Below are 27,335 nucleotides of genomic sequence, written 5' to 3'. Positions count from 1 at the left end.
GATCTTACCTTGAGAATATTCTGCTTCTATTTCAAGTGTTTAAATCTCTTATCTACAGTCAGATCTAAAAGGAGGGAGCTGGGACTTCATCCAAGCTTACAGAATAGGATGTCCCAACTGTTTTTGTGCAGCTTTGCTATCAAAAGGCTTCCCTGGTGACTCAGACAGTAAAGAATCTGCCTGCAATGCAGGAGACCCAGGTTCAATCCCTGGGTTGGGAAGATCCCCTGGAGAAGGGAATGACAACCCACTCCAGTATTCTTGCCTGGGGAATTCCAAGGACAGAGGAATCTAGTGAGCTACATACAGTTCACAGGGTCTCTGAGAGTCAGACAGGGTTGAAGTGACTAATACTTTTGCTTTCAAATGCAGACTAATATTTTGTGTCTAAAGCAGGATTCTAAACACACTCACTCCAATCTGACAAGATTTCCAAGAGTAGCTCACTCACCAGATCAGACTGGTCACCTTTTCTACCAAATGCAACAGGCTTGGTGATTTTTGAAAACACTCCCAATAGAGGAAGACTCTTGTAGGATCATTCCTGAAGAATCCACTTACAGAGGGAACATCTGTAAAAACTACAAGTTGTAAATTATGCTTAGGCTTAGACCAAGGCTCTGGACCCACTGAGAGCTCAGTAAGTATGTATGAATGAGAAGACAGGGGTGATGGTGGTTTACGCACACGGAGCAGGCCACACCCACTGTCTGCAAAGCAAAAGTACTAGGTTCCTGGCGGTTCGTAAGGGATCAGTGAATTCTTCAGACTAGAACTCATCAGTCTAGGCCTGAGGAAAGCAACTCTAGGAGGGTGTGTGCACACCTGGCCCATAGGGCTTCAGGTCAGACACAAACATTCAACTTTTGTGCACAATCTGTATATCAAGAACAGCTAACCAGGGATACAAAATCATACTCAAGGGTCTCTTTTACTACTGCTGTAAAGGTCTATGGACTCTATGAAACCTGAAACCTTGAGAGCATTGTTCTTTGTAATTTGAGGAGGCTAGCCAAGGCACCCACTTGATAGCAACTAAGATGTTATGTTCTGGACCAGCCTGAGATGAATAATCTCTCATATTTGAATCTGCTAACCAAGTTATCTAGGCTTGCTGTAGGGTTCCTTAAAGAAGTAACTTCCCAAGCTCATGTATTTATTTATAGAAAAACTACTTGACAGAGATGGGTTGAAAATTAGAGTACTAATCAGAAACAAAGACAAAGCATTGCTTAGGTATGGCTGAGGTCAATGGGCACAAGGAATTAGATTTTTATACTATTCTGAGAAACAAAGTCATCTGAACTTCACTTTGGGATACTGTGATGAATTTAAGGCCATATTTAAAAGCCAAAGAATCTCATAACATTGTTATAAATGACCAGCAAGTCTGCAAACTGCTGTTCCATCTTATGTTCCAACTTAAACCTCTCTCCAGCTTAGCCTGGACCCAGGGCTTCAGTTAACCATGCCTCAGGGAGAGAGCTATTTTGAGTTTTTAAGTGCCTAGTGGAACTTCAAAAAAGAGCAGTGAGGGAGTTCCCTGGTGGTTCAGTGGTTAGGCCTCACTGCTTTCACTGCCGGGGCCCAGGTTCAATTCCTGGTTGGGGAATTAAGATCCTGCAAGCCACATGGCAAAGGTTCCCCAATTCCCTGCCCCCTGAAAATAAGAGCATGGAAAAGCCTGACCCTTGTGCCAGAATTAACACCAACTTTAGCATATAATTCTGGGAAAGTTTCATACCTGGCATTTTACTTACTGCATGTGAAATCAATTTTGCTTGTACCTCCAAAACTGTGTCTGCAAGTAAGGGAGACATGGCAGCTCTCTCATGAACTTATTAAACCCTGATGTGGGGCTTTATGCTACAAAACAGATACACTTGTTAAACAGCTTCTAGCACCCACTGTTACATGTAGATAGTTTTTTACCCATTACTGCGCTAACCACATGAGACTCGTTACAGTCCACTTACCTGTTTTATCGGACACTTTCAGTGGCTGGGACTTCATTCAGAAGACCCCCCTTTCGCCAACCACCTCCTCCCACTATCTTTCTTCTTGACCACCTTTCCTTATATAGCCTTAAAGAGTGAGATTTTGAAGTCTGTGAGGCTCAAGACCCATGGAGTAAAATGCACAAGTGAAGTGGATCACTTGCTCTGAGGGGCCATCCAGAGAACTCCGTGAACTGCTTACTTTTAACTATGGCCCACTGACCAGAAAGAGGCTTATTATAAAATCTCGTTGTACGTCATTGAAAATTCAAGTATTGAGAGGAAAAAAACTGGGGGGAGGATAACTGGGGAATGGATGGATTTTTTGTATTGTTTCTATTGGTCTAGTAATGGAATCTGCTTTCCTAAACTACATTTCTTTGTGGACCGTTCATAGGGAAAGGGGCCTTCTCTTATATTGCATGAGTCTAATTATAAATGAAATAAGAATCTACTATATAACCTAGGCTTCAACTCTGTGGTTCAAAAAGAAAATAAACAAAAGACAGATACAATCTGAATACAAATCCAAATATTTCACTGTAACCAATCATAGAACTCGTATCCTATGACCACGGTTATAAAAGCACAGGCGTTTCTATTTGTTCAGGAGAGCTTCAGTATTTCAGAAAACTAAATGAATGAAAACCTGAGGTAGAGGTAGATTCTACTATTTCAGCCAAATTCCAGAATTCTGCTGTTCTCCGTGACTAAATATCCAGGAGTGGGAAGCCCACGAAACCCTACCCCCAGTTACAATTTAACAGGAATTACTTCTGGATTCTTAAAAGACAGTATAGCAGAAATAGGAAAAAAAAAAAATAGTTTCAACATCCCCTTCAGGTCTTCCTCTTCACTAGTTTTTTTTGGGGGGTAGGGGAGGAAAGGTATTCTATGAGTCATGATGTTAAATTTCTTACAGAATATCTTGAGCAGAAAGATTTAAATTACTTCCATACAGGAAGTAAAGACAAGCACTGCAGAACACTTACAAACTTACATACTAGACAGCTCACTCAAAACTCAACCAAACCAAAACCTCTCAAAACTCAGGATCTAGTTCTTAGAAACCTGAAGCCGTAGCCAAGATAAACAATGGTATATTGATTTTCTCTCCTCTACATCAGTCTTTGCAATTATTTTTATTCAGTAATTCCAATAATACGATGTTAATTAAGAAACTAAAGAAAAGGACACAAGAATTTGAAGGGCTTAAATATATTTTTTATATTGATAATCTGTGTCTTTCTACCCTAATACATTATTATTGATTACATACAGGATGAGGTGAGGTATTTGTAAAATATCTGGTAAAAAATAATATACAGTATTCTGTATGAGATGGAATTTTATGAACCTTTAGGTCTTCTGAAGTGTCAAATTGATCATCTAAGTTAAATTAAACTGCCCTGACTGGACTTACAGCTATTCCCTCAAACCATGTTTAAAAAAAGGAAGGATCTTACATTTTCCCAGAATTTGTGCAGAAAAGGGAAAGCATATAATTGACAATTTCTATTTCTCACATCCAAAGTAATGCATTCATACAAAATCAGGACCTCCAAAGTCAAACATGAAAAGAACAAAAAAACAGAAACAAAAAACTAGGTTAGAGATATATAATCTCTGAATAATGGTTAGGCTAGTTTACCAACACCAAAGAAATCCAAGTGGCCAACAGTCTTGAAAATGCTTTATTGAAATGTGTGACGTATGTGCAGAAGATGTGTGTGAAAAGACCACAGCTTGAAAACTGGTTTTGGAAACGTCTTAACAACTGATTTGGAAAAAAAAAAAAAAAAAACCTTACTGGACTGGACTTCTAGTGTAACCAGAAGCCTATGTAGAATTTCCTTTAAAACATTTTCCATCGCAGAGACTAAAGAAAACAAAGCTAGGGTGTCTGGAAACTGTTGGAGGCTGAAGTTTCAGAGGAGGAGAAGCCACAGTTTGTTATTTTTTTAAAGAAATGTGGGGTGACATCTTTTTTGGTTACATCTGAATGAGCATGGACTTCACAGTTCTCAGGAGAACACCGGAGGGTGCTCGAGTCTGTATGCTTGTTGAAGAAACAGAGAAACACAGATAGGAGGAGAGAGGGGAGACAGAGGGAAGGGCTCGGAGGAGAGAGAGCACTGGAACAAGACATGATTAGGTTAAGTCTAGTTATAAATTTATCAGAAGCTGTGCGCACCTTTTTTAAAAGTCCTAAATTTACATTCCAAAAACTGCCCCCTCCCCGACCCCCAAACCCACTGTCCCTGCCTTGGAGCTATTGTGAAAGTCTATGCACAAAAACTGGAACAGAAAATAAAAAAATATCCCGGCCCCTTCAAACCCCAAAACAAACCCAAAAAAGCTGTACAATTTTTTTTTTTACACATAGGATTAATAATATAGGCATATAGGTGGCATGATTCAATTAAAAGGCTTTACTTTTTATGCTTGAAAAAAAAAACCCAATAAATAAAAAGGTGCTAAACTTAGCATTAAGAATTTGGTTGTAATATATTGACAAAGTCTGGGAAGGCAAATCCTCAAAGCTCCCCTGATACTGATCTGTCTCAGCAAAACTATGAAGCAAATACATAAATAACGCAACATATGATCGAGAAGGTGAGATTTTCAAAAACAAAGACAACATAATCCAGGTTAACTTTGTTGAACAGTGAATAAATGAAATTCATCTACACCTGAATAGAACATATTTAACAATTGAAAAAATTTTTCAACAACCACAAAAAGAACTTTTTAAACAAAGAGAACAAGACTTGTTTTCAGGACACACAGACGCCTGCAGCAGATTCCCACAGCAGCTGTACTGGTGTATCTTCTATGGATGAGTTAGACAGGCTGAGCTCCACACGGAAGATGACTGACAGGGCGACGGGACAGTCACACAGGGCGGAGCGACACCGGCTACGACCCCAGGTTCCACTGCAGAGCTGGCTTGTGCGTAGGAGGCACACAAAGAAAGGTGATTCAGGCAGACATTATTCAAAAGCTACTTTGTCAAGGAACTCTTTTGCCTCGTAACCATTGAATAATGTTTGGGAAAGCTTTGGGCTTTTATGTTTGTTTTAAGTTTTACTCCTTGTATTTAAATTTCTTAAATAACAAGGTCACTAAAACTCATGCACGCTGCAAAAAACCTCATGCAGTAGTTAAGGTAAACCATCCAAGCAGTTTTTATTCATTAATATTCATAAATACACACAGCAGCTTCATTAGAGATTTCCATTTTCCTCTTCAGTTTGAATGTGGAGTATTACGAGAGCCTTCTGCATGTCAGGGTGCAGGAAGCAGAGATCACCCCTGCACTGCTACCTACATTTACCTGCTAGAAGTAAAAATTAGTTAAGTGGAAATGATTATCATATATATTTTTCTCTCTTCCTTTTTGAATGTACACAATGTAACAAGAGTGACAGACCTGAAATTACAATCACCAAACAAACCCAAGATAGTTGTTGTCCACTTTCATTGGCAAATACAGCACAGAGGACATTGTCTGCGAATTGGGATGTCATCAAAGAGGAGGTGGTGGAGGCTCATTTCCTTTATTACTCTCTTTTAAATTTAGGTTTTCTAAAGCAACATCTAAAGGCATAATATCTACACAGCCCATAGCACCAAAATCTGCCATTTCCCCCCGTTCATCCTCGTCTGAGGACGAGCTCTCTTCGCGCACTAAAGTGGACAGAAGGAGCTCTTGGACAAAGAGGCTGCGGTCTGCGCGCTCACTTTCCATGGACTGGCGCTCTGTTTCAGACATTTTAGGATCATTCAACCTGCGTAAATTAAAAAGAAAAGATCTCATTGGTAAAAGGTCAAGGAACAATGGCATGGTCAGTTTCTACAATGTCCTACGTTATGCGAGCTCCACAGAGTCTAAGACATATTATTGGAACACCTTGCTCTAATTTACCTCCTTAATTATGTGGCTGTGAATTACCCACACTGATAACAATACTGTTACCCTGAGGTGCAAATCTATGCTTTAATTAGATTCAATGAGAAAAAACACATTGCGATTTCTCATACTCCCTATAGAGAAAACTGAGGTGAAAAATCTAGGAAAACAAAATTTCTAACAGATTAGATGCTTGGGGAAGTAGTAATTTCCTTAACCAGAATTTCACCAGTTGGTAGTAAAAAGAGGAAAAGTAGCAACACTGGTCCTAAAAACAAAATCTATAGCAACTAATCAACTGAAAATACATCCTAGTTCTCTTGGCCTTTCTCTATTATTTCTACCTAATTCTTCCAAAATAAAGACACGGCCAGGAGCATGAGAGGGCAAACACACATGTACAAACAGACACACGCATGAGCATGCATGTGTGCACCTATGCTCTCCTACCAAGGAGCCTGCAACAAGGCTGACCTGAGACTTAAAATGGCCCACTACGCTCAACTGACACACATGCTTCTGAGACCTGTGTCACGCTGGGAAACCTGGTTCAGCAACACAGAGACAGGACAGATATTAGCATGTTCGGATTACCAACCTGTTAAATGACTTATGCAATATCCTGGTTAGTTTCATTGCTAATTTTATTTATCTACATTTTTTAGTGTCCAAGAAAGAAAGGGAAACTGATTGAAGCACTGGGGTAGGAAAAGTATCAAACAGGAAGACGGTAACAGCGAAGGGAGGTCCAGCAGGCATGCGTGACCCCCAGGGGCAGCAGGTGCACCTGGAGTCCATGCTCACCTGCACCCAGCACCTGGTCTCCACAGTCCCACCTGGGCTGGAAGGCACGGGGGCATCTCAAAGTAGCAATGGAGGAGATATGACGGACACTATGGGCTTTAAGTGTTTTTTGTATGGATAATCTCTTTTAATCCTACAAATTAGGTTTCATTATTATCAATTTATGGGAAGAAGAAACTGAAGAGGTTAAGTGACGCTCAAAAATCTCACAGCTATCAAGTTCAAACCACTCAACCATTAGATTAATGGCTCAGAAAACAAAAGATCTGAATTTCAGAACTGCAAGAACACAGAAGGCTCTCGAAAGTAACGACATTAGATCCACACAACAAAGGAAATGACTGATGACATTTATAATTAAAACCAAATTCAGGATACAAGAGAGTATACACTGGAAGAGGAGACTGACCAATAGGCTACATATTCAAAATCAAAACTTTGAAACTGCTAAGAAATGAAGTACATTCCACATTCTCAGTTTTGGAAAAAGCCTTAAAAAGAAAAATAAACTGAAGTGAAACCCATTATAAAGAGAAAAGATGCAGAGACAACTATTTACATAGCAAACAGGCAAACTAGAAACATGCAGGCTAAGGCCCCCCAAACTTTTGGAAATCACGTAATTCTTATATTACAGTTTTGATTTTTAAGAAATAACTGAGAATATATTTCACTCCTGAAGGGGCGAGGGAGATAAAAACAGCACTAAGGCTAGATTTCCTGGTGGGCCAGTCTTCATCTGGGATCTGGAAGTAACTGCAAAGCTTGTAAGAAGCTTCAGCCTGGAGTGAGCAAAACTAGCTGGCTCCATTGCCAAGAGACTGGGATCTGACACAGGCACTTACAGTTGGTTTCTGAAAGGTCCATCATTGGTGGATCCCAAAGAAACTGTTGCACCATCAATTTCAAGACAGTGGGAGCAGGAACTGCCCCCAGTCAAACAGACCAAGACAAGGCATGTATCACATTACAGCTGTGGGCCAATGACAAGGATTTCCACTTGGAAATGTCACAGCCATTCTCCTGGGCTTGAAGATTCTCCGTGTGCACATTTATGTATTTGCAGTTGGAAGACGCTCAACAGTAGATAAACTATTTTTGTTACTTAGTTTTGCCCAAGCTTATTTCCCAGGAACAAAACTTGAACATAAATAACTATTTATATTTCTTAGACTATACAAAGTCCCAGGGAATATTTTGGAGGAAATGCTGCCTTAGATAAACCTTATGAGTCAGAATTTAATGACACAATGAAAGATGTAGAGAGCGGTCTATCAATTGCTAGGTACTATGCAATGTACAGTATCAGATGACAGAAGGGGGCGTTTCAGAAGCTACCACCAGGATCTAAGGAGAGCACTCAGAGGCCACCCTATTGTTCCTGGTTGCTGGTGTGGGGTGGTGCAGAATAACTGCACAGAGAAAAGTTCCAGATCAAGCTCACTGAGGCTGGAGCTCCAGAAACAAAATAAAACCGGAGTGGAAAAGAGGTGGAAGATGTCTCTTCTGAAGGGCAGTGGGACAGGACATTCATTCCACCCACAGGCCAGCGAACCTGCATCAGACAACACACTGGTAGGGTTCCTTTCTGAGGCCGGAACCCAGCCCGGCAAGCTGGAAGCCTGCAGTCTGTCAGTCCCTACTGGTAAGCTACGTGGCAGAAGGATGGATCCATCTGTGGCTCTGTGATTGCTCTATGCTGAAGCAACGTTTTCTGGTAATAATCAGGCATAGTTACTCACTTTGCAGAAATAATCCAAAGGTAAACTTCTCACTTGAAATTTCCTCCTTAGAGCCGTAACAAATGATAATAAGTACTGTTAATTGGGCTCTTGTTATATGCCAGACATTGAATTAGAGCATACACATACCAGTGCTCCCATTTAATCCTCGAAACAATTCTCACTCAAATGAGTTAAAACTCAAGGGATATTAATTACAGTCTGGAGAAGTAAAGTGACTTGCCTAAGGTCCAAACTGGTAAAAGCTGGGGCTCTTGACAGGGGTCCTATTTGCAGGAATTGGCAAGCATTTTTTATTCTGCACCCACGATATGTTATTTACAACTATACACATGTGCCACTGTACTAACAAGAGATGTTTAAAAGCATGAGATAAGAGAGAGATAAATGGAAATAATGCTTTTTTCTAATATCTGTCACATTACTTTTTGGAGGCAACTGCTATATTCCACTAATTTTCTTCCTTTTACAGTTTTTACTTTATATTCCTATCTGTTCCATTAAAAGTCCAAATTAGAACCAGGCTCATTATCTGCTGACCCTGTGTCTACTCATCACTGCTCTTTCTAAAATTCTTTTATTTTTAAAAGTCACATAAAATGCCCATGAGGTCTCAGCAGAGGAACATATTCAGTTGCTAATGGTAGCTTTCAAGAACAAATATGAACTCTATTCCATCCAGCAGAGCCATTTACTGTGTGTTCTAAGTATTTTTTACACTGTGCTAAACCATTTTTTAAAACAGCTACTTTTGTATATGTTAACCACAAACATTTAAATTTTACTTCTTCAGAAATTCTCAGAAGAAAACCACCACACTATAAAATCTTGCTTGTACTTTGGGATATTTCAGAGCAGACTGAAACCGGCTATAAAAAGAAAGCAATGTTAATTATGACAATAACTATACCTAATACGCCCCATATATGTAATGATACTGTGTTTACGTTTTATGGGCAATGTGGGAAAGGAAATTCCTATCAGATGATGAGATACTGTTAGAACAAGGTTATCAGCATTCATAGTTGATCTAAGTGAAAGTTGCTCAGTTGTGTCTGACTCTTTGAGACCACATGGAATGTAAAGCCTGCCAGGCTCCTCCGTCCATGGAAATCTTCAGGCAAGAATACTGGAGTGGGTTGCCATTTCCTTTTCCAGGGGATCTTCCCAACCCAGGAATCAAACCAGGGTCTCCTGCATTGCAGATGGATTCTTTAGCTGGGCTATCACCATTAGTGCTACCTGGGAAGCCCAGTTTATTTAAAGCAAACAATTATTTTTCTTAGTTTTGAGGCAATACTGAATACAGATTTTGATTAGATTTTCTGTGAGTTTTAAAGGTCTGAGCAAAGGTCGAGGCTTTAAGAACACACATAAGGACAAAAGAGCAAAGGTCATCTCAGACTGCAGTGTTACAAAATACTTCTCCAAGTCACATTAATGAATGAACTACCTTGTTAAAAGAAACTGGGAGTTCTGGATCGTTTGCTGACTGCTTTCTGTGTTAGCTGTGTTGGTTGTTGCCGTGGATTGCGTGATTGTAGTGGTGACACTGCTTGTGTTAGTGCGCCGGGTTGCGTTGCGTGCGGTCTCCAGTTGTTGCCGTGCCGCCTGGGCATGCTGCCGTTCGAGCTGCAGCTGCATCTGCAATTGTTGTAACTGAGAAGCGGAAGGGCCAGAGGAGTTCAGCTGTCCTCCTGCAGAACGTCTCACTCCCGATAACTGAGATAAAAGCTCTGTCAGAGGAAATGAAGACATTAATGTCCACTGCAGTAGGAGGAAAACAAAATGCTACCATCATCCTTTTACCAGACGAACATTCAAAGCGATCATCAACGGGAAGGTAACCTGGGGCAACATACAGTCTCAGCTTGGAGCTTACTACCTTTTAGGATGCCTTCTGGAGGTGGGAGTTGTGTGAGGGAAATGTAAACATACGTATGACTATTAGCTCACATATAATTCTTTCTAAGTGAAACAGCAAATTGGTTTTTCAGTTGTTTGCACAACGGGTTGATTTAGTTATCCTTTCTCTCGGTATTTAGTATTTAAGGTGTTTCATCCACTGGTCCAAGCATAATATAAGCCTTCTCAATATGACCTCCATGAAAGCAGGGAGTAAGTCTACTGCTCATGGCTTTCCTGGTTCTTAGAACCGTGCCTGACACATAGCGGGCACTCCAACACTGATGTAATGATTGAATGCCTCTCAGAATTAAACCAGAGAGAGAGATCGGCATTGTTTCTCACTGTGGTTGCCCTGCCTCCTTTCTCTCGCACCTTCTGGGGCTGCTCTCTGAGTCGCAGGGCACTGCTCCAGTGATGACCGCTGAGGCTGACGGGCTCTCAACTGCATAGCCTGTTTTATTTAGACTCCTGTTTGCACAAGGCTGTGCTCGCTGGGAGCCTCTCAGCTAAGGGAGGTGCAGCACCTGCCTTCTCCCAGTGGCTTGTGTGGAGTTGATGGCTGCCTTTTGGACATTCTCAGGCTGGCAAAGCTTTTCATCATTAAAACTCATTTCCAGGGCAGGTTTCTGCCTTACTGCTCACAGCAGTTTAATCCCTGAGGTTCTTAACACAGTTTTTTCATACAGTCCCTCACTAACATAATTTTCACTGAGAAAAAAACTGAATAGAGAAAACGTCTCATATTTGAACTTTGCCCCCAGAAATCACTTAATGTTTAGAGCCTACTACCAAAGACAGCAGGTAAATATATTCCTTTTGGATGAAGCAGTGTTTTTTAAAATCCCCCAAACTCAAGTTTTTCTGGGGCTTCTTGTACATCCAAATGCCCAAAGCACATCTGGAATTAGATTTTACACTGAATAGCTCATAATTTAGAGAAGATTCTATGAGTAACACTGTTCCTACTTTTGGTGACAGATTTACATTCGGCATGTTTCAGGTGCAAATCCCACTGTGTGCACACATTTTAGTCTTGCCCAGGCTCCTGGACTCTTAATGCCTGGTCATGTCTTTCAGGGTCTTAGGCTACAACAACTTCTGACATTTTGACTGTCAAATTTAGTGCTCTGCTGCCGGTTGTCCAGGTTGGCCATGCATTAGATCCAGGTACAAATTACCTGTTCAAATGATTTTTTAAAGTAAGACTTTCCCAAGCTATTAGAACATGAATGTTTCATAACAATATAATTCTCAAATTAAGACAAGTACAAAACATTCCTACTTGACTTCATTCCATGAGAGAGCTTACTTCTTTAGTCTTGTCAATTAGTTTTCTTATCTGTGTGCTTACGAAGGAGGTTGAACCACAGAATTCTGGAGGTCTTTCAACTCTGAAACCTTCAATGATTTTCTTGGGTTTCATTGGAGGTCACAAGTAGAACAAAGACGTTCCTCATCATTTTAAACCTCTGAGTACTTAAAGAAATGCCAGAATAATATGAACTACTTTACGTGTTCTACTCGACTTTAAAAATATTTTTATTTTTTTGCTATGTGGCTTGCAGAATCTTAGTTTCCTGACCAGGGATTGAACCTGGGCCCTCAGAAGTGAGAGTACCGAATCCTAACCACTGGACCACCAGGGAATTCCCTACATGGTCTACTTTAAACATATTTTACACTTATCGAATTTCAGGGAATTTTGTCAAGGAACACAGGAGGGTGATGAGACTGAAACGTAAATCCTACTCCCCCAATTGAAAGGAAGCCCCCCATCCCCGGCCATTTCCCTTAAGGATGTAAAACTAACTTACCAGCTATAGGATCCATGGCTTCCCTATTGCTTGGAGAATATGAACTCTGAGAAGAAGAAAGTCCACCAGTAGAACTGCTAGTAAAGTGCATGTTTGATCTGCGCGCACGAGGACCTCCTAACCCCCGGCCAGGGTGAAACATTCTACGTACATGTCGGACACCGCTCGACTCATCATAACTCCAAGGTTAAGAAAAGGACTCGGGTATTTCATAGTAAGAATAAAATACATATATAAAAGAAGTCACTGGAGCCCTTGCAAGATAAGCACGCAGATTTCCCAAATTGTAAGCATTTTAAAACACACATTTAGAATACAAATGGCACAACTATGTCTATGAAGGCTATTAACTCTAAAAATGGACACTGGAATATAAAGCAATGTATGTATATACTGTGTGTCTATATTGTATATGTGTGTATGTTTTCAAGGAGAAAAAAAAGTTTCTCCAGATGGGAAGAAGTCTCTTCCTAGGTTCCAGCTACAAGGGCCAGAGTTAATATCACCTGACAAGGTGAAAGGTGCCACCTGGTCAGATACCCAGAGGGAAATATTCCCTTAGCCATATATGTTCATATCACAGTAAGCACAAATAATAACCATCAGTTTTTATATCTGGTGAGAGTTGTGCTAATATACAGGCTAATCAAATCTCAGTGACCATCTGTAACGAGAAAGGAATAGTACAAATAATTTAAATTCAGGAGCCAAAGATTCCTTTCAACTATCAGTTTTAATCTGTCAATGTGTTTTTCTTTTTTTTCCCCCTAATACTGCTGTTAAGCAGAAAACCAGATTTGAATTTCTTGTGTTAAGTGGACACACAGAGTTAACAGCACATTTATCAAGAAGTCAAACCATCTTACACACATATGTGTGAGTTAAACTGAAGAAAGTCCTGGGGAGCAAACAGCAGTCAAAACCTGTGAAGACAACACTGTGTCTCTACACAGGCAAGTGTGAGTGTACAAGGAGGAGGGAGGGGAGAGGGGGGCCGGGGGAGCCACATGTTATAACGGAAGAGATTTTCTTTTGAAGCTGCCAATATATAGGAAGAGAATTCTAAAAAAGAGGGGATATATGTATAACTGATTTACTTTGTTATTCAGCAGAAACTAACACAACATTGTAAATCAACTTTACACCATTAAAAAAAAAAAATTCCCCAAACAAAACACAAACCAAAAAGCAGCCAACAGAACAGCTACATAATGCAGGCTAACTTTTGTGCTGGATTCCCAGTTCAGGAGTCATGCGGGGACAGGGTGGGCAGCCACAATGCACATCCTTGCATGGGATTCATGACACAGGCTTGGGCTCTACAGAAAGTGATGTTATGACCATCACACTTTATTTGTAAAAGTATAAAAAGTACACTTTAGGGATTTCCCTGGTGGTCCAGTGGTTAAGAATCTGCCTCGGAGTGGAGGGGACACAGGTTCGATATCTGGTTTGGGAACTAAGATTCCACATGCCTCAGAACAACTAAGCCCACACTGCAACCACTGAGCCTGACACAACCGGGGTCTCCTGTATTGCAGGCGAATTCTTTTCCAACTGAGCTATCAGGGAAGCCCTGCCAAATAAATAAAAAATTAAAAAAAATAAAAAGTACACTTTAGGAAGAGTTCTATCAAAGTACAAAAAAAAAAAAAGCCTAGTTACAAAGAGGCTTAGAAACAAGTCACTCTCTCATGTCAAACAAAATTATCACATAGTGGCACTTGAAGAACTTGACAAATTAGTTATATTTTCAGGAAAACTGCTATGCCACCACTTTACTTTCTAGAATTTAAAGATAATAGTTGCTAGTAATCTAAAATGCAGCACATGACTTCTCTTATTCTCATATTTTACATAATTTATTTTTTCTTGGTAATGAAAGACTCATACACATCTACAAAAAATGGATGTGGATGACATGGGACATTCTACTGAATGGATGCTAATTTCACTAGAGGTCCTTGAACCTGCTGGAGAAGTACAGGATAATGGCATGGTTTTTAAAACTTTTTTGCCTAGCTACTCCATGAAGATGGAGTGAAGAATGGATCAAGTATAACTCTTCTGGGTATTGTTACAGAATTCTTTTATACAAAATGGGAAGTAACTAACAGGCTAAAAGTATTCTTGGCCCATTTGGATTTTCATGTTCTTGGGGGAAACAAAAAATAAGTAAGCACCACTTTCTTCATTTTGCTTTTAGCATCCCCTGCACTTAGGAGGGAGGAAGAGTGGGCTCTTCTGTTCATTCAGTACTTGCCCCAGACTGGCTCAGACCAGGCTGATCTTCTCATTTCTCAGGAAGGTTCCATAGCTTTATCTTATTAGTTTCCACTTGAAAGTGAAAGTGTTAGTTGCTCAGTCATGTCCAACTACTACCACCTCATGGACTGCAGCCTGCCAGGCTCCTCTGTGAGATTCTCCAGGCAAGAATACTGGAGTGGGCTGCCATTTCCCTTCTCCAAGGGATCTTCCTGATCCAGGGATTGAACCCTGGTCTCCTGCACTGCAGGCGGATTCTTTACCATCTGAGCAACCAGGGAAGCTTTCCATTAGTTTCCACTTATCTTCCCCCAAACTCTAAAGGGTCAAATTTCTGATAAGAAAATTACATTCTGCGATTAAGGGTTGAGAGGTGAAGGACAGGAACACCAAGTCTAAGGTTGTCTTATGATTGCCAGGAGGCAAGCAAAGGTATCAGAATGGAGTCTGGCAGGGAGAAAGCTTGTGATTAGCTTTTGATTGCTTCAGACTGCAATGAACACTAAAACCTTCCCAAGAGCACACAGCCCTAAGTTAATACGTGATAGTTTTAGAAAGACAATTAATTCATAACTTGAAACCAGAAGCACCAAGTCTACAAATCAATGTACTCTGGTGGGCCAGTAATCTCTTGCAGAGTATAAAGAATACTGTCAGGAACCATCATGAGACTGGCTTGGGAGGAGAAGCAGAAGTCAAAGTGGGAAAGAAATTTAGAACTGGATCTGACCTTATGCTGTCCTACTCAGATGGGCAAGAAGCCCCACGGGGCACACCTGCCCACCACCCAGCCTATAAGAGACTATGGCAACAGAGAACACAGATGGCGAGCAAGTACATCATCCATACAGTTAATGCACTAACCGTATTTTAATTTGGATTAGCATTTTCCACTTCTGTATGAAAACACCCTCCTGAAGACTTGTAACCTGGTCAAATTGTCTTAAAAAAAAAAAAAATCCTGATGGCAAAGAACTGAAGATAATAAGCAAGTGAATTTCACTTACTGAGCACTTTTCATTTAATGGTCACAGCATGGAAAAAGAGAAATAAGAAATTGCACCTCAACGCTGTATCACTTTTAGGAAAATGTCAAATCAACTAAGATAATTCGGAGGTTTGTTTTTTCCTTATGAATACTGCCCTTAAAAGTCATCATAATGACAAATGTTGCAAACAACTTTTCCCCTTGTTGCATCTCAAAGGATATTAAATCTCTAGGGGCTCTGTGTTCAAGTGTAAGATGAGCTGCAAAGTCATCCGTGACATGATTAGGATCGCCTCCAGGTAACGCTGCACATATTGGACAAATCTGAAATGAAAGCAGAGAAAGCAGATTTACTTATCGATGAACACTGATCAGGGATCTTTCTGGATGAATACTTCATTGTAATTTTTACCTTGACCATGTTTTAACCAGGCAAAAATACAGCAGATCCTGAACTAGTGTACAGCGCGGAGACTGAACAAGAGCCGCAGGCCTGAATGTGGTGACTTTCCACTGAAGTAGACCATTTGTCGGGGTCAGACAACACTTCTAAACACACCGGTCAAATCGGTGCTCTGGCAAATTCGTCTGCATGGTCTAGCAAACTATTTTTCATAAAAAAGTTTTTCAGTGTGCCATTTAGTGCACGTTCATGTCTAAGTCCTGACTGACTGGTAAACGCTGAGACATAATTTTCCCTAAAGTAACCTAGACTCGAGGGCCAATCACCGAACAAGACAGCACAGCTCTTATTAAAAATGCAACGGCACAAGCTTAACCACCCTGAATGTGGTACAGTAAGACAGACAATGACAACTGATAATAGGCAAATATGCTCTATTAATTAATGAATGGGACTTCTCAGAGGGGAAAGGGGGTAGAGATAATTTTTAGAACTTTATCTCCCAGAGGGATGGGAGGCAGGACAAAAGCTTGTGATCAGAGCAGAGGAGGCTTGAGAGGTTGGGAGTGTGGTTTCTGAAACAGTAGTTTCAACAGAGGTGGTGAAATAGGAGGCAGGAGAAGGGAAGGACAGAAAGAACATGGAATTTTCAGGGTTGAAGCCCTTACTTTTTCAGAAATCCAACTGGACAGATGATAGCCTAAAAGTGGGAGCCAAGCCCTGAAGTATGAACTTCAATCTCAAAGAACAGAGCCAAGAAGGAAAGTCTGAGCTAAGGAGCACAACCAAAGGGAGCCCCAGGACCTGGACAGTGGAAGGTTTTGGCCTGTGCCCCTCCAGGGACAGGGGAGATGAGGGTAGGATACGAGATTCAACTTTGCCACTGCATGTGTCATGTGCCCAAGTTCTTTCACTGGGAGTAAAACCAGGCACCTGATTAACCTTACTGCAGGCTCACTGTAGAGTGGCAAAGGAGAGACACTGGAGAGGAGGTGGCAGGAGAAAGGTGAGACCTGGACAGACAGCACTGGGATATGGGGGGAAGACAAACTAGTCTGATCCTAGAGCCTGAGCGAACACAGATCCCTGTCTCTAATGGCTAGAAACTGGAAGTCCCGGAGACTGCTATGATCCAGTTTCTCCTAATATGCAAACAGTCAGCTGTCCTGATGATCTGCCTCAGGACTCTGAGAAACAGCATCAAGAAGACTAAAGATGCTCAGGTAAAAAAAACACTGAAGCACGACAGTGTGCAAAAGAAGGAGAGAGGTCACGATGGGACGTACCTCTGAGGCAAAGGAGAGAAAGAAGCACATAGACATGCTTATGCTTTTCCCAGAAGATGCCAGAAAGATGGTTATTTTTTCTGTGTCAGAGAGAAAAGCAACTGGATCTGTTTATGTTTATAGATAATCAACTCTCTCCTTACCAGAAAGTTGGCTTTTACTGCGTAGCTTCCTGTGCTGTGTGACAGTGTGGGGTAGAGTCTGATATACTGATTTTACTTTTCACATGTTTCTGCCTTGTCTATAGATTGTAAACTCTTTGAGAAATGCAGGACAGTGTGATTTCTTTCTTTGTGGGAACTGCGACCAGATTTGTTAAAAGCAAAAACATCGACATGGTTTAGACAAGCAAAAACAATCTCCAGTTGCATGTATAAGATTGTTATCCAAAAAGAAAATAAAGGAAGGCATCTTCCTTCTAAGGTACTTCCCTTTAGATTAGTCTTTGGATAAAATCTATGCATAACCTAAACTGCACAAACGAGACAGCTACAGAAGCTGCAGTTCTCTAATGATGCAAGTAAATGGACTGAGCTGAGAAAAGTCTCCTTGAGAACATGCATTCCTGGAAGGAAGACAGAATGGGGAAGCACAGATACGAAACATACTAGGAATGTTCTAGTAAGACTGACAATCTCCTGCAAACTAGAAAACAGTACCCTTGAGTTAGAGATGTAAAACAGAAAGAAAAATCAAGATCCTTCTATATACTACTGTCTGAGAATTTCAGTTCTGTGACTTAGAATCTTTTAGATTTTACTATAGGGATAAGGCAGGATGAAGGTATACAGACCGCTCCATCCAGAGAGAAATAAAACAGAAACAAACACTTCCTAGTAATCGGGGGTAAAGAATCACTGGGGTGGAAGGGCCACCTAGCTCGGCAGCTGGCACAGGAGAATCAGGAGACTAGATGAGAACCAAGTGGAAGATGCTGCCACCCTTGGGTCATACGAAGTTAACTCAAATGAGGACCTGGAAGGGAAAATGAAGTGTTGATGGGACCAGAGGCCACCATGCAAGTTTTTACATTTTATATTGAGCAAGCAAACTCATGTTTCAGGATAAAAGCTTTGGTAACTCAAGGTTGTACTTTCTGAGACAATGCAGGGCTCAAGAGGAAGAGGGAAAAACAAGAGTGAAGTGGGGCAGGAGGAACAGAGATGAGGTGAGAATGGAAAGGGGCAGATGCCACTGTGCACCCAAGGGCACAAATGCAGCATATCTCTGAGTGCATCTTTACTTCCCAAGACAGGCAAATTCCACACAAAGGATAAGCTACTGACCCTAAAATTATGAGTCTGTCAACACTGATATTTATCATAATTCTACTGCCACATGATACAACAGTACCTATCACTAGGACAAGAAAAGTCCATTAATTTACATTAACTCAAAATTATGACAATTAACACTATAAATCAACTATACTAAAATAAAATACAATTTTAAAAAATCACAACAATTTGTTGACATTATTAAGGCTGACTGAATTGGCCTAAGTGTTTCCGAAACTTGGCTAAGGATATCATTCATCTGGAGCATTTGTTAAAAATAGAGTTTCCTAGACCCCTGCCTAGAAAGTAATTCTAGGTTTGAGAATCTGTATTTTTGAGAAGGATCCCAGTTAGTTTATAATTAGAAAGCTTGGTAAACACTGCTTAAATATACAATGGTATTGCAAAATAATACTTACCCTGTTGTGTGAAACACCAAATGTTGTCCCCTGCTACCCCCCTACCTCCTTATTCACAATGTCCTTGATATTCTCAGTCTTTGCTTTCCCTCGAGTCTTCTCCCTCTGCTTCATCCTGCCACTGAGTCACCATCAGTCCTGCTTTTTATCTGCAGCATCTGTGGGAGCCTTTACCAATGTGCTGAGGTAAGACCCCATGCCAAAAACATAATGGAGTTTCCATTTTTCATATGGTCCCAGGGCATGATGGCCAGCGAGCAACCAGTCAGTGCAAATCCTTAACATGGGTGGTCACCTGTGTGACCAGTGTCTAGAACGCACCTCCTGAAGTCATTAGGTAAAATGGTATAAGTCACTACTGAACTTACAAAACCTTTTCCCTATGACAGGTTATGTGCATTAAAAAAAAAAAAAAAAATCAGCTTGCTTTTAAGCCAGCCCCCACTACAATTAGCAACCAGTCTAAGCAAGTTTGGATTTCCCCCAGCCTCTTTCTTGAATTGGAACACCCCCTTCAGATGGTATTCTCTGTCTGGCTCTGTTCAGTGCTTTAAAACAAGAGAGGAAGAGTTAAGTTACTATGATATGGTGAGTTCTCTTCCTTTCTCCCTCCCCTTTTTTGGATAGACTTCACAATAGGTTTTTTTGCCGGTTTTGTTTACTGCTACAGAAAAATGCATTTTAAAAAACTGCTTATGATCCAGCATATAACCTGGAACCTAGACTGCAGCATTAGAGAAACTGGTCTTTCACCAAATCACTCAGCACCTGCTGAGGAGCCAGGCTCCTTCTCCACCAGCAGGATGATCCACTTTGATGCACCATCTTCCCAGACCCCTTGCCTCTGCCCTTCATCTCAGATCCTGGGACACCATCCTTCTTCTCAACAGCAAATGCCTTAAGTGAAATAACCACCTTGGCAATCAGCACTTCTTGACTAGGTTTCTGGATCACAAGCTTGATTTCTTTTTCTGTTCTAATTTTAGATCCATGAGAAACATTTTCCTTTTGAGAATACAGGTTCAAAGGCTGTGATTTCCCTACATCACCATCTACTATTACTTTCTGATGACACTGGATGTCTGAAGCATCATTTCTCTGATGATTATGCTCCTATAACAGGAAGCAAATGCTTCGGGGTAAATTCTACCCTTTCTGGATTCATGTTCATCAACATAATCACTATGTTTAAGTTCATCATGTTTCAAAAGAACTAGAGAATCACTCAAACCCTACTATCCTTCCCTTCCCAATTGAGAGCTGAGATGGCATGAGGGTGGAGCAAGGTCGTTCCTTGGTGGACAAATACTCTGGTTTTGAAGGTTCTCTACTATCTGGCCCCATTTGGCGCATTTGATTTTGTTTCCCACCCAAGTCCGCAACAATCGATGACTCTCTATCCTCTCCACCTACCATGTTGTTTCTGTCACTGAATCCTGGTTCATGTCTCTTCCCTCTGAGTAATGCCATTCCTTCCCATTCTGTCCACTTTTTGAAATAACACCCATTCTCAAGGGCTACCTCAATTCACAAAATCCTGACTCCTTTTGGCATTTTTCTCCAGTTGTATCAGAAAAGCCAGTTTGCTTTCTAGACATGCCATACGGTGCGTGTAGAGGCCCTGTTTTAAGTTTACCACGCTGACAGACTTCCCTGGTGGCTCAGACAGTAAAGCGTCTGCCGCAATGCGGGAGACCTGGGTTTGATCCCTGGGTCAGGGATGAAGATCTCCTGGAGAAGGAAATGGTAACCCACTCCAGTATTCTCGCCTGGAAAATCCCCTGGACAGAGGAGCTGCTTAGGCTGCAATCCATGGGGTAGCAAAGAATTGGACACGACTGAGCAACCTCACTTTCACTTTCATGCTGGCAGCCATTGTGCTTTGTATTCCCAGAATCTGACGACTTCAAAAAGCGCTACTTCACATGATGTATTAGAAGCAATGCTCCTGGTTAATGCTTGGAGAGACACACTGAGAACTACAAGGGCATACAGGGTCTTGAGTAAGACCAGCAAATGCTTCCCTCTCCAAACTGTCCTTAATAACTGATGCAGGCATGACCTAGAACAGCCTTCCTTCTAACATTATCCGTCTGGGGGCAAAGAGTGGAGTAAAGGAAATACTGTGTTCTACCGGTTTCCTCAATTAGAGCTAACAACTCAGTTAACTTTTGCTCAGGCACCCCCACTTTTTCTCATACACAAGGCCTTCTACAGCCCCTGCTCCGTGTTTCCCTGTCATTTCTTGAAAACTCCTTTTCCATTCTTCATTCCTTTATTACAGCTGTGAGTCAACTTATGAAGTTAATCATGATTGAAAAGATCACAATACCCTTGTCCCTGAGGATTGACAAGTTCTAAAGCAAAATCAAAGTGCAGTGAGAAGCTGTCTGCTGCCGTAACTCTACTGTCTCCAGAAAAGCTCTGCTTATTTCTTTATGTGAATGTGTTTTTTCCTTCCAGTAATCAGACAAGAAAGAACACATAATTCTCCTGTGTTAATACTACACTAACTTTCTAGCATAAGGTTACTTAGGCCTTCCCAAGCTAGCTTTGAAATCAAAGTTCACTTCATGAAAAAAAACAAAAAACAAAGCTCCCCACTTGATGTGTTCTGCCAACTTATATGCTTATCATGCTCTGAGTTCCAAACCAGGTGTCTAAAGGACATTTCCAAAAATAGCCTCTTTTAAAAGTTGGTCTGGGTCTTCCTTTTTTTAAACAAAATATATAGAGACAGATTATGTAGTAAATTCAAATAAAACATTTAAGTAAAGCCTTGTGTCTGTCATTTAAGATAGGGGCAACTCCTGAAGCACAATAACCACACTTCTTTCTGTGCTGCTCTTTTCAACTGGGTCCTAATTTCCATTAAGTAAAGGACTTATGCTGTGAAGTCCAGATAACTGGGTAAAGTTAAAGTTCTGACTGGCTATATTTGTTATATTGTGTAGTTTTGCTACATGGATTAACTAATTAAGTATTTACTGAGTAAATATTTAGGTACAATTTATGTCTGGGGCTTCCCAGGTGGTGACAGTGGTAAAGAACCTGTCTGCCAATGCAGGAGATGTAAGAGACGGAGACTCGATCCCTGGGCTGGGAAGATCCCCTGGAGAAGAGCACGACAATCCACTCCAGTACCTTTGCCTGGAGAATCCCCATGGACAGAGGAGCCCAGCGGGTTACAGTCCATGGGATCGCAAAAAGTCGGACACGACTAAGCACTTGAGCAGCATGTCTGGGACACAATTCGTGTCTTCCTTTTTAAGCGGCTCTTGAATTCACCTCTAGAAATAACCTAGGTTTATTCTGTAAGGCAGATTTTCCAGTCATCTGCAGTACAATGGGAGTGTTTCTGGTTTTGTTTTTATTTATTTGATTGTGCAGGATCTTCACTGATACATGTGGGATTTAGTTTCCCAACCAGGAATTGAACTCTGGTTCCCTCACTGGGAGCACAGAGTCTTAACCACTGGACCACCAGGGAAGTCCCCAGTGGGGGTGTTTTAAACAAAGTTTCTTTTACTGAAAAGTGATGATCCTGGAGAAGCTATTAGAATTCAAAACGATGACACACAAAACCCCTTACATGCATTACATTTTAATCCTCATACAAAAAACAGAAGTGGCATTCTACTGAGCTAACAGTTGCTAAGGCTAACTGGTAACTCCAGGGTTTCGGCTCTCTTGCCAACTTAAAAGTAGTTTATCTGATCAGAACTGTAGATATAATGAAAATAAGGCTGAAGGGTGAAGTTTTGCTTTGAGAAGATACAAAAAGTGGAAAATCTGTGCTACATGGGCAATAAACCTCTGGGCTCTTCTTAGAAGCATCTAGCTTGTAGCTACGTGCACCTTGGCCATCTGTCCAACACAGTACAGGTTCTTTCAAGAGCTGAGGGAGCACACTATTTAACTCAATTATAATTTCGCTTTCTGTTGTTGCACTGGAACACTCAAATTAACTTATAATTAAGTATGAGCTACTTCGTACTGAATTTATTTTTCTCCTCAGTTCCATTTTCCCATTTTAATGCTTGGGTTGGGACTGTTGCCTGCTTCCAAAGAGCAGCATTTAGAATGTTAGGGAGTTTTTGTTAAACATAAAAATTTCAGTTTTCCTTTACATTTTTATCTATGGTTTAAAAGTACTAAATAATTAAAGTTTTGGTTTCAAACATGTTTCCTGACATAAATTAGAATTCCATGTGTATACTGATGTGTTGGGAACTCATAAAACTTGAAAAAACATCAATTTAGCCATAATGAAAAATAATTCCAAAGTGGTCAGAGCAGTCCCATTTCTTTATCCTGTTCACAGGTCACTCTGAATGTGGGCAATTATGTCCATGAACACTTAGAAGAAAAACCCCAATGAAAGCTTGATTGTTGCTTCCTCGGTGGCTCAGTGATAAAGAATTCACCTGCCTATGCAGGAGACTTGAGTTTGATCCCTGGGTTGGGAAGATCCCTGAAGAAGGAAATGGCAACCCACTCTGGTACTCTTGCCTCGAAAATTCCTGGAGAGAGGAACCTGATGGGCTACAGTCCATGGGGTCACAGAGTCGGACATGACTTAGCGACTAAACAACAACAAAGCTTTACTGTTTTCATCCATCCTGGGGAAAGCTACATATTTCACCTGCAGGCTTAGAGAAAGAAAAGGAAAGAGGCATCTCGTGTTGTTAGGTGGTGCTGGTAAGCACCTTCAAGCCACAGGGGGATAGGTACAGGGAATGCTGGACCCAAAGCCAGAGACAATTTTAGTGGAAACTCACAAATGACTCTACCTAAGTTAGGTAGGGTTTATATTGCTTACAATGAGTTTAAATTAGAGTCTGACAATGACAGCAGCTCTGTAGGCTCCTCTTCTCCAGAGCTTAATGATGTCAAGTGAGGCTGAGTCTGGTAGGATTTCCTAGAAAAAAACCACCTCAGCTGTGAATACCAAGACTGGCATCTTAAATAATTTTCTTAACCAGTTTTCCTTTTTTTTTTTTTTTTTTTAACCTGAGGAGCACAATGGGAAAAGAAGGGGTACCAGGAGAAGAAGAGACAAGGTGGGGAAAAGTGCTCAAGAACTTCCAAGCTACCTTACAATTTGCCAACAGCTGTCAGGGGGCTCCCATCTTTAATTTATACCACACTTTCTACACATTTTTCTGCATGCCTTCTGAAAAGAAGCTCCATTACTATGCACTACCTTGAAATTAGCTGTTTGGACACTGAATCAGTGTTTTACAGGACAAAGAAGAAATCAAATCAGTGGCCAAAAAAACACTCAAAACTAATGTCTCTACATGCACTGCTCTCTTCCCAGCACTCCCCTTCATACTGGGTGCTTTTCCCATTCTGCAAACAGCCTACTCATCTCCCCTATGGGAGTTTATATCAACACAGAGGAAGGTACAGAGCAAAAAAACCTACCCATGGTAACCACGTCTTCTGAAATACTAGGCATGACACTTTCTTGGAAAAGCTGTCATCATCTGATTCTCATAACATTTTAAAAGACTCCCCTTCTGGTTTTCACATCACCTAAAGGAACTAATTTCTCATAGAAACATCTTTTAAAATATCATGACACCCATATAAACAGAATTATCCTAGAACAACCTAGAATCCCCAACGTGCCTCCTAACATTTCCTTCCCTCCTATCAATATCAACTCAAAAATCTACTGGGAAACCAATGGCTATATCACCCTTTGTTGTTGTTCAGTCGCCCAGTTGTGTCTGACTCTGAGACCCCATACGTGGCAGCACACCAGGCTTTCAGTCCTTCACCATCTCCTGGAGCTTGCTCAAACTCATGTCCATTGAGTCAGTGATTCCATCCAACCATCTGGTCCTCTGTCGTCCCCTTCTCTTCCCGCCTTCAATCTTTCCCAACATCATGATCTTTTCTAATGAGTCAGTTCTTCGCATCAGGTGACCAAAGTATTGGATTTTCAGCTTCAGCATCAGTCCTTCCAATGAATATTCAGGGTTGATTTCCTTTAGGATTGACTGGTTTGATCTCCTTGCAGTCCAAGGGACTCTCAAGACTCTCCTCCACAGTCCAAAAGCATAAATTCTTCGACGTTCAGTCTTCTTTATGGTCCAACTCTCACATCCATACGTGACTACTGGAAAAACCATAGCCTTGACTAGATCGATGTTTGTTGGCAAAGTAATGTCTCTGCTTTTTAACATGCTGTCTAGTTGACCACAGCTTTTCTTTCAAGGAGCAAACGTCTTTTAATTTCACGGCTACAGTTACCATCTGCAGCGATTCTGGAGCCCAAGAAAATAGTCTGACACTGTTTCCACTATTTGCCCACCTATTTGCTATTAAGTGATGGGACCAGATGCCATGATCTTTGTTTTTGAATGTCGAATTTTAAGCCAGCCTTTTCACTTTCCTTTTTCACTTTCATCAAGAGGCTCTTCAGTTCCTCTTTGTTTTCCGCCATAAGGTTGCTGTCATCTGCATATCTGACATTACTGGTATTTCTCCTGGCAATCTTGATTCCAGCCTGTGCCTCATCCAGCCCGGCATTTCACATGATGTACTCTGCATATAAGTTAAATAAATAAGTAGGGTGACAATATACAGCCTTGATGTAATCCTTTTGGAACCAGTCCGTGTTTCATGTCTGGTTCTAACCATTGCAAGAAGACCTGCATACAGCTTTCTCAGGAGGCAGGTAAGGTGGTCTGGTGTTCCTGTCCCTGGTATTCCTGTCTCTTGAAGAACTGTCCATAGTTTATTGTGATCCACACAGTCAAAGGCTTTAGCATAGTCAATGAAGCAGAAGTATATGTTTTTCTGGAATTCTCTTGCTTTTTCCATGATCCAACAGATGCTGGCAATTTGATTTCTGGTTCCTCTGCCTTTTCTAAATCTAGCTTGAACATCTAGGGGTTTGTGGTTCAGCTAGCTGCTGAAGCCTAGCTTGCAGAATTTTAAGCATTACTTTGCTAGCATGTGAGATAAGTGCAACTGTGTGGTAGTTTGAACAGTCTTTGGCATTGCCCGTCATTGGGACTGGAATGAAAACTAACCTTTCCGAGTCCTGTGGCCACTGCTGAGCAGTTTTCCAAATTTTTTGCCTTGAGAAGTCCATGAACAGTATGAAAAGGCAAAAAGATACCACCCTTAATAAGCGAGAATATTACTACTGTCTGATTTTAAACAAGTAAATGTGCTCAAAATAACTATTATTAAAAATGTGCAAAGTTAGCCAAATACTAGAGATAGAAAAAAGTAATTTATAAAATAGAAAGTGTTCTGCATCAAAAGTAATGAAAAACACAAATACCAGTCTTCTGTAATCTAAGTGCAGTTGAACAGCAGCAAGATAGCTGCCTGCAGCAGAGGTATTTTTCAAGTCCTATGTTAATTCAATAAAATACCATTGTTAGTTCACAGAAAAGCAGACTACACAAGCAGTAACAGTAAGTCAAAGCCTATTTTTAAAATAAAGTGTATTTGGCTTTTAAATGCTTATTTTTCTTGATTACCTGCTTATAAGAGTAAATAGTCAATTATAATATTTAAGAAAATGTACAAGGTTGTATCAGCAGGTTTGTAAAAATTATGGCTTACATCACTATTACTGGTTCTAATGAGGAAACACCTGTGTTGGGAAGTTATCAGCTCTATATGTCTACATATTAAAATGGTCTTTCAATGAAATAGATACTACATTGATGGTCAAAATTTAAAAGTCCCATGTAAAACTAAAAAATATGTAACTTCTCATAGCCCTGATGTATAAACCATATCTGTCACATTATTCTGGTTTGCAGTTTACTTCATCTAATATTTTCCTGCCTGTTTAATTTAGGAATCAAATGCATCTAACTGTTTATACACAAAATACCACAATGATGAGGGTAATTTCTATTCTGTGCTCTATGATTCCTTTTAATTGACATTCAATTGTCTAAATATTAAATAAATTATCAGCTAAAACCGATTATTCTGACTCACTTAAAAAAGATTTAAAAGACCTTTTAAGTCATCATGTTTCCACAAAAGAATAAAATTGTCTAAAGTCTGATTATGGAAAATTTCTAAAATCATTCTTTTCCCTTTATTATTATTTTTTTTATCAAATTGGTGTAAATGGAACACAATACAACCATGCTATTATTACAAAAACATCTAGGTCTTCACTAAAATGGGAGGGGCTGTATCACTTGCATGGATGAAGAGCACCTCAAAGCAGGAGACTGCCCTATGCTCCTTTCTGGAGATGAAGAAAACAAAGAGTAAGCCAAATGAAAATCAGAAAGAGAAACGCTTGCAGCAGGGAATACTAGAGAACTGATGTGCCTATGAACAGCGCAATATGCTGCAACACAGATTTCTAGATGTGAGAAGACAACTTTGGTGAACCCGAAAGTGCTTTTACCTTTTAAAATGGAACATTCTTAATATAAAATTGCAAGAGTTTATTAAACAAAGAACTGAAATATTAATTATATATCATTAATTAGAGGTAAAGGTACATTTCACTTAAAAAACAA

The 27,335-nt window shown here is 40.5% G+C and overlaps 1 protein-coding gene and 1 non-coding gene across 3 annotated transcripts in view; both read right to left on the bottom strand.

The window, feature by feature from the left end:
- Positions 1 to 3,222: 3,222 nt before the first annotated feature.
- Positions 3,223 to 27,335, bottom strand: part of KCMF1 (potassium channel modulatory factor 1) — a 79,503-nt gene continuing 55,390 nt past the window's right edge. For both annotated transcript variants that reach the window (XM_068965817.1, XM_068965826.1), the window contains exons 4-7: positions 15,654 to 15,755; positions 12,179 to 12,353; positions 9,910 to 10,192; positions 3,223 to 5,788 (exon numbers count right to left, since the gene is read on the bottom strand). In XM_068965817.1, coding sequence (XP_068821918.1) covers positions 5,527 to 5,788; positions 9,910 to 10,192; positions 12,179 to 12,353; positions 15,654 to 15,755 — 822 coding nt within the window. In that variant the 3' untranslated portion in view covers positions 3,223 to 5,526. The remainder of the gene's footprint in view (positions 5,789 to 9,909; positions 10,193 to 12,178; positions 12,354 to 15,653; positions 15,756 to 27,335) is intronic.
- TRNAE-CUC (transfer RNA glutamic acid (anticodon CUC)) lies at positions 11,938 to 12,010 on the bottom strand. Its single transcript has one exon. It is a non-coding gene; the product is annotated as a tRNA-Glu (tRNA).

The sequence above is a fragment of the Capricornis sumatraensis genome, chromosome 1 (assembly GCF_032405125.1).
Source record: "Capricornis sumatraensis isolate serow.1 chromosome 1, serow.2, whole genome shotgun sequence".
NCBI lineage: Eukaryota > Metazoa > Chordata > Mammalia > Artiodactyla > Bovidae > Capricornis > Capricornis sumatraensis.
Note: the sequence above shows the minus strand (reverse complement) of the source record. Positions and strands in the feature narration are given on the sequence as shown.